The sequence below is a fragment of the Rhamphochromis longiceps genome, linkage group LG2 (assembly GCF_057381845.1).
Source record: "Rhamphochromis longiceps isolate RC_006_pf linkage group LG2, R_longiceps_female_GT1.1, whole genome shotgun sequence".
Taxonomy (NCBI): Eukaryota; Metazoa; Chordata; class Actinopteri; order Cichliformes; family Cichlidae; genus Rhamphochromis; species Rhamphochromis longiceps.
The window spans coordinates 16,505,973-16,513,035 of record NC_140558.1 but is presented as its reverse complement, the minus strand read 5'-3'; the positions used below and the strand labels follow the sequence as shown (position 1 = coordinate 16,513,035).

Sequence of the window (7,063 nt, the reverse complement as noted above, 5' to 3'; positions counted from 1 at the left end):
GTATTCCTCATGTTATAGGCACATCTATTAACAAACTGCTATTCTGGGGACTCAACTAACCATTTGGGACAAAAAAGTGGTTGTTATTTTTAATTAAAAAACTACGGAGCCCCCCAGGGGACATGGGAGAAAAAAAAATTACGGAGGAAAAAAAAAAAAATTAGGGAGAAAAAAAAAAATTAAGACGGACTTTTGCGAGATCTCGCAAAAGTATTGCGAGCGCTCGCAAAAGTATTGCGAGATCTCGCAAAAGTATTGCGAGATCTCGCAAAAGTATTGCGAGCGCTCGCAATAAGTATTGCGAGATCTCGCAAAAGATCCCGCTCCTTTTTGATAGCGTTTCAGTTGAAGGGTGCGGTGCTACGGTACGGGGCTCCATACGGTGCGGACATGGAGGAGGATTTAGAACATTTCTTGCGGTCAAGAGAGGTCCCACACGACGACATCATGCACATGCAACAAGACAAAGTACGTATAAACAACAAAGCATTAAACACCGCGGTTCAAAAGGCGAGTAACTTGTTGAAAAACCGAGGTCGTATATGCAGGCCTTTAATGTTAATTCTTGTAAATATGTTCAGGTTCATTAAACATAACTCGTTAAGTGCACATATGTTTTGAAATTTCAAATCGTGTCCAAATTCATGGGCTGCATCCTCCCGAGGACTCGGGCTTCGTGGTCTACGTGGGCCGGGTTCTCAGAACGGCTGGGGAAATTGGACGGTCTAGCCTTCTGATTAGCGTCACCGCTGTCTCGGTGGAGTGTAATAAGCTCGTCCGTCTGCTCCTTTCTATCTAAAATATAAGACGACACTGGAGTAAATTCTCGACCATCTCGCACTTCTGTTTAATCAGTTTTCTGTGTGACGTTGATTAAGCGCTGTAAAACCAATGTGGAACCCACCCGGGGGATTAATAAAGTTTTATTTTATCGAATTTAATCTAATAACTTTAATCTCAGCCAAACCGTTTTACTCACGAACAAATGAAACACTGAAAAAAGCCAAACATTAACATTTTTAGGTTGTCTAAGTGTTTTATATATTAAGTTTAGCCTGAGTAGCTAAAGTCCGCGGTGATCTGAAAATAATATGCCGCGAGTTGTGCCGTTCTTGGCGGCTTTAGTGACCCTTGAGCTCTCGGCTACCTATCGAGCTGGTGGGTAACAGACATCAAGGAAAACGTCGAAGCACTTTTGCAAATATGCGATATCTTGATAAACCGAGAAGATATTTCAAGTTTATACACCCACGTTCTCCCCTGAAATGTGTTTAAAAAAATTTTGTGACCCAGAAAGATTAATAACGGTCATTTTAAAACTTATTAACGGCCGCCATTACCGGAAACTGGAGTTTGGCTGGGCCGCACTTTGAATTCTGGGATATGGGCCACGAAGCACACACCGGACCCATCCTTCAAATTCGGTGAAAAGTGAATGTAATTCTTTGTATTACACCCCCTGGCATATGTTAATTTGTTCTGGTTGTATACATGTTCTGTATACTGTTTCTTAATAAAGTTCAATAATAAAAAAAAAAATAGGTGAAAAGGAGGACGCATTTGTCTGCTGCATTCGGAGGAGTTTACGAATTTAAAATAGAATCTTTGTAGAGATTGCCAGAATTGTTGTACATTTCTGTGCAAATAATAAAAAAAAAAGGAGTCTACGAAATTGGATAGCCTTCGGTGCATCGCTGTGACATAATCGGTCTACAAAAGCGTCCTCAGGAGGATGCAGCCCATGAATTTGGACAATGTGATAAATACAGTTTAAAAAAAAAAAAAAGAGGTTGCAGCCCATGAATTTGGATGTTGTTATCTGGCTGTGCCATAACCATGGTAACATGGACAGCATGGCACAAAATACTTGGTGGAACTTACCTTACTTATACCTTACTAGCAAAATATTTTTTAGTAACGTAGTATATTGCTACAGGAAAAATGATTCTATGTTTCTTTACCTTCTTTTAAATGTACAAAGATGCCCTTTGTCTGTGGTTAGATTAGTTTAGAAGTGTCTTTTTAGACTTTCCCAGCAAAGACATATTGTTTCGGGGACATATTGTTTCAGATTGTTTTATCTCTCCCAGCTCTCTGCTGACGAGACTAGCACCATATATGGAGTTGTTTATTTTATCTGTTTATTATTTTCTTATCCTGTTCTCACTGTCTCTGTGATTTGTGCCTATAAAAATGCCAAGCCACTGTCCATGGTTGTGGGTTGTTTCCAGCAGCTCACCCGTGTACACGTTAAGCATAAAAAAGTAACTTTGTCTCATTGTGTCTCTATTCCTCCTGGGTTTATTTTTGCAGGGTTTTCTCCCAACATATATAAATATCTACTACTATTACTATACTAATACTAACACAGCAACAGTAAAGTAATAAGACAGAAGTTGACAGAGTAACTTTTGATAATGATCATGAACAGTGATTAAGAACTCTATTCTAATACAGTTAGTATTCCATGTGTGCTAGTGTGGCTTCCTCGAGTAAAAGTATATTAATACCATTTCTCTAATGTTTTATGTCTGCAGGTGGATAAGGCAGTGCTGTCCGTCATGACTGATGGACAAATGGCAAAATACATAAGGACATATGGTGACAGACTAGCTGTCCAGTCCTTCTGTCAACAAACTAAGTACAGCACAGATAAAGAGACTCTTCTGCAGAACCTAAGAGATAAAATTGCGGCACGGAAAGTAAGATCAAAAACCAAAGGAGTGCTGTGTGGTTCATCAGGTGTGTTCCAAAAGCAAAGTGAAGGGATGTCAAGACAGAGAAATACTGCAGCAGAGAAGACCTGCAGAAAAATAGAAATCGGATGGCTTCATTTAAGCAGTAATGAATACCGTCAAGTGAGAACCAGAAATGGTGGAGGAACAAGACATGCAACTGTGGAAAAAACTACAACTGTAGCTAAGATTTTGGAAATGGGAAAGGACCTGTTTTTTCCAGATGGGTACTCGCCAAAAGGGAGAGTTGAAGACTTTGTCATTGAAATCAGTGATTTTAAAAGAAATCCGATTGCTTTAGATGACACTGTTGGCAAACTTTATGAACAAACCAAATTGAAGCTCCTGAGATTTTACATTTGCACGAAAGATGAAACACTGTTAACAGTTCAGTCCTCATCTGAAGAGGATTTTTCTGTCAGCATAACTGAAGAAGATTCACCAGTGACATTACTTGGATTTGACAGTGAGACAGATGATTTTGTACCAGATCTACTTGAACATGGGGATTCATCTGACAGTGACACTGGCAAACAGGTTTGTTAAAATAAGAAAGTTATTATTAAAAATAATGATCACTTTAAAGTTACTGTATTTTGTTGTGTTTAGTAGTGCTCGGTGGTAACATGCGACATTTTCTAATTTTGTTGTACTATTGTACTAGGTTTGACTGTGCAACTGCAATAAAGAGTTGTGTTATTCAAGTGCTTTATGTACATCTACGAATATTTGCACTTCTGTAGGATGAAATTATTCCAGGAATTTGTTGTTGACTTGTGTGGTAAGGTACATCTGTGAAAGACTTCCAGCTTTGTATTCATTAACATGTACAAAATGACTGGCTGCTGAAAAAATAATTGAATTATTTTCGTTTGTGTCTTGTGTTTGTTTTCTGGTTCACAGATTCACAATTTCCAGATGGAACCCAATCCAAAAAAAATGAAATCACTCTGTGAGGCAGTGACAACACAAAGTCCAGGAAAATCCCATCATATGCATTCAACCCCAACAGACATTAAAAACACTGTCGTGGGACAGCGGCAGCAGACTGACTCAAGTGATCATGATTTCCCTGACCACTGCTCTGAAATTATTGATCTGACCAGTATAGTTCCTAACAAATCCTTCAAACTACAGTCCCAGGCCAAACTTCCAGAAGATTTGGAATGTCGTTTTCCACACATAGACGAAGCGGATACGGTTGTATGGAATCCTGAAGAGGATCTTGTCAGAGCAGATGGTGATGACACAGTCGTGATAACCCTGAATTATGTCAACAGTGAGGATCTCAGACAGGTAAGACCATGGACAGTTGTGGTTGATATGGTTCAAGTGTGACAAAAGATGGAAATTTATTAATAATCAAATTCAGTAACTTGCATAGTTCTGCTTTTAAAAAAGCTGATCATGCATTCCTGCTTGGACAAAATTTAAGCATGTGTGTTATTTTCTGTAATATTCTTTTGGATCTTAAAAGAAATAACTTACAGTACTGTGAAACAATTTTTCGATTTTTATTAATCAGAATTCATCTCTTGTTTGTTTAAAACTTGATTTTTTGGCAGCAATAATACAACATTTTAAGTAGCAATAAGAAAATCAAGATCTGATAAAAACCTGTGGAATTCCACTGTAATATGTCTTTTTACTCTTGTAAGTGAGACATGTAGGCTGAAAATAAAGTGGTGTATTTTTGTTCTATTTCTTAATACCTATTGACATATTTTGCAGACTTTTTAAGAACATTCATGAATTAGAATAGGCCAAGTTAGAAGATTGAAGAAGAGTCTTCTAATCTTGAAGGGTTAAGGTGTCTGTTGTCAATTAATGCAATACTTCCTTCTCAGAATGCCGACACAAATGGATTACCTATGGATGGTTTCCTGCTACCATTGTCTTCAGCTAATGGCTTGCCCACACCCCATATGCAGTCAATACAAGAGGAAGCACCCCAGATTGCACAGGTAAGATGGATCAATTCAGGCAACCATAAACACCTACCTTTACATACTGTAGAGATGCCAAAAATGTCATGCTATTTTCTGAGGATATGGCAGTTTGTGGGTCTATTTGAATTAAAAGGATATTGTCAGTTGAGAGACAATTACAGTGTTTTACATTAACATAAGATTAAACAGGAAATTTAGTCTTGAAATAAAATTATTTACATAACACAGCAGTGAGACATTGTTTTGGTGTCACTATTGTGTTCTCTACCTATTTTGCACAGAAGTGCGTCTTCTCATACCTGTAAAGAACACTTGTATAATTTTCTGTGAGGCATACAAGGACATCCATCAGGCCACAATGTTAATGTAATATATAAATTGTCAGTGCAACCATGGTTTGGGAATGTACAAATGTTCAAACTTTTTCAGAACATTGATATTGTGTAATCTGTACAATTCAATTGCATTTCTTATGGAATGTGCATGTTTTGTCTTTTACTCAGGACCATGGACTGAATTTCATCGCACAAGGTTTGCGTTTAGATTCAAGCAACCAACTTTCCCCATCAAATTCAGGAGACCCACAGAGCCCCCTACATGTATCAATTCGCAGGATAAAAGTTGTTGATGATCTTTTGGCTGTATTTATGGACAGTCGCATTCTGAATGTGACTTTAAAGATGAACTTTGTAAATGAAAATGCTGTTGATGATGCTGGGGTGTCAAGGGAGGTTTACACTGCATTTTGGGAGCAATTTTTGGAACAGTGTGAAGGTGAAAATGAACGAGTTCCAAGGCTGAGGCCAGACTTTAGTGAGGCTGAATGGCAAGCAGTTGGGCAGATATGGGTGAAAGGCTTACTAGACCATGGTGTCTTTCCAGTGAGGCTGTCAAGGGCTTTCATTTTAGCTTGCATCCACGGAATGGACTCAGTTGATGTAGACATTCTGATTGCATCGTTTCTCAACTATCTCCCTCCTGTTGAGAGATCAGCTGTTGAGAAGGCGCTCCAAGGCACAATGGATGAAAATGATGAAGAGGACCTGCTTGACCTTTTTACAAGGATGGGTTCCCACTTCCTACCACCTAAGAACAACATGCAGCCTGCCATTGAAACAATGGCTCATAAGGCCATTCTCCAAGAGCCAAAGTATATAATGGATTGCTTCTCCACACCCATGGCACATCTGCAGCTGAAACTGGCAGACAAGGAAAGTGTGTTATCTCTGTATGAGACAAAGAAGGCCACAGGCAAAAGACTAGTGCAGCTATTGGAAGCAACAAAAATCATGCTGTCTCACGGAGAACAAACAACGTTTAACCATCTTCAGCGTTATGTTAAAAACGCTGATGAAACCAAAGCTGAAAAAATCCTGCGCTTCTGCACAGGATCTTCTGTGATATGTGTTGACAAAATTTTGGTGTGCTTTAATGCTGAAACTGGGCTCAACAGAAGGCCTGTTGCTCACACCTGTGGAGCTACCCTTGAAGTGCCATGCACTTACAGTTCTTATCCTGAATTTCGCACAGAGTTCGACAATATCCTTTCCAGCAATTACTTTGAAATGGACATCATTTGAACTTGATGAGTGTACTAATGGTTAGAGCTGTAATTTTTATTTGTATGAGACCTTGAGTTCATAAATTCTGTCTTGTTTCATTTTGTCATTGAAACATTTGATATATTCAGCCGTATAACAAGCAGTCACAAATTTAATTTTCTGATGGTTTAGTTGTATGTTAGGTCATATTTCACAAGGACTCTTTATTGTTTAAAATTCTTTGAAAATGACCGCATCTTTAACTTCTGTTGAAAACAAGGTTTGTGTTTAGCGTTAGAGGGACAAATCACATAAAAATTCGCTGTACACATTGTCATTTTTTTTTCTTTTACTCTTGCCATCAGCCAGAATAAAGGCTCGCTTTTGTTTTAAGTTGATTGTCCTCTCTCTCTCCTTGTCTGCTTTTGGGTACGTTCTCTCAACACACCTGCATACCCTGCAGTGACACACATTGGCTTGCTGTTTATCCATCTAGAATGTTTTGAAGTGAGTTGCCTAGTTTTGGGAGATATTAGCTGTAGAGATCTCTTCCTTGTTGAAAAACAACATGAAGCTACATAAGGTCTACATAAAGACATTGCTACTAAGCATTAAGTACCATGTGAAACAAGAGAGGGGTAGGCTTGTACAGTCAATATCTCTAAAATTGGGCAACTCACACTAAAACAATGTGGATTAAGGAATACTACAGCTAGCGAACAGAAAAATTGGTAAATTTGATTTTAGGGTGAAAAGTCCATTAATATTAGTAAAGAATGTCACTATGGTTGCAAAAGAAGTTATTGAAAGTTAATGATAAGATCCTGTTTACAAATTC

The 7,063-nt window shown here is 38.4% G+C and overlaps 1 protein-coding gene across 1 annotated transcript; it reads left to right on the top strand.

Annotated features, from left to right (window-relative positions):
* The first annotated feature begins 274 nt into the window (after window positions 1-274).
* On the top strand, window positions 275-6,542 carry LOC146677105 (uncharacterized). Its single transcript, XM_085381168.1, has 5 exons — window positions 275-468; window positions 2,538-3,272; window positions 3,639-4,031; window positions 4,583-4,699; window positions 5,188-6,542. Exons 1-5 carry the CDS (start codon window positions 391-393, stop codon window positions 6,262-6,264), a joined length of 2,400 nt encoding a protein of 799 aa, XP_085237294.1. The 5' UTR covers window positions 275-390; the 3' UTR covers window positions 6,265-6,542.
* Window positions 6,543-7,063: the final 521 nt, after the last annotated feature.

Bases quoted from the DNA above. Each gene is read 5' to 3' on its own strand.
- LOC146677105 (XM_085381168.1), top strand. From the start codon at position 391: ATGGAGGAGGATTTAGAACATTTCTTGCGGTCAAGAGAGGTCCCACAC. The intron at 4,032-4,582 runs GTAAGACCATGG...CTTCCTTCTCAG, and splicing joins ACAGTGAGGATCTCAGACAG to AATGCCGACACAAATGGATT. The intron at 4,700-5,187 runs GTAAGATGGATC...TCTTTTACTCAG, and splicing joins AAGCACCCCAGATTGCACAG to GACCATGGACTGAATTTCAT.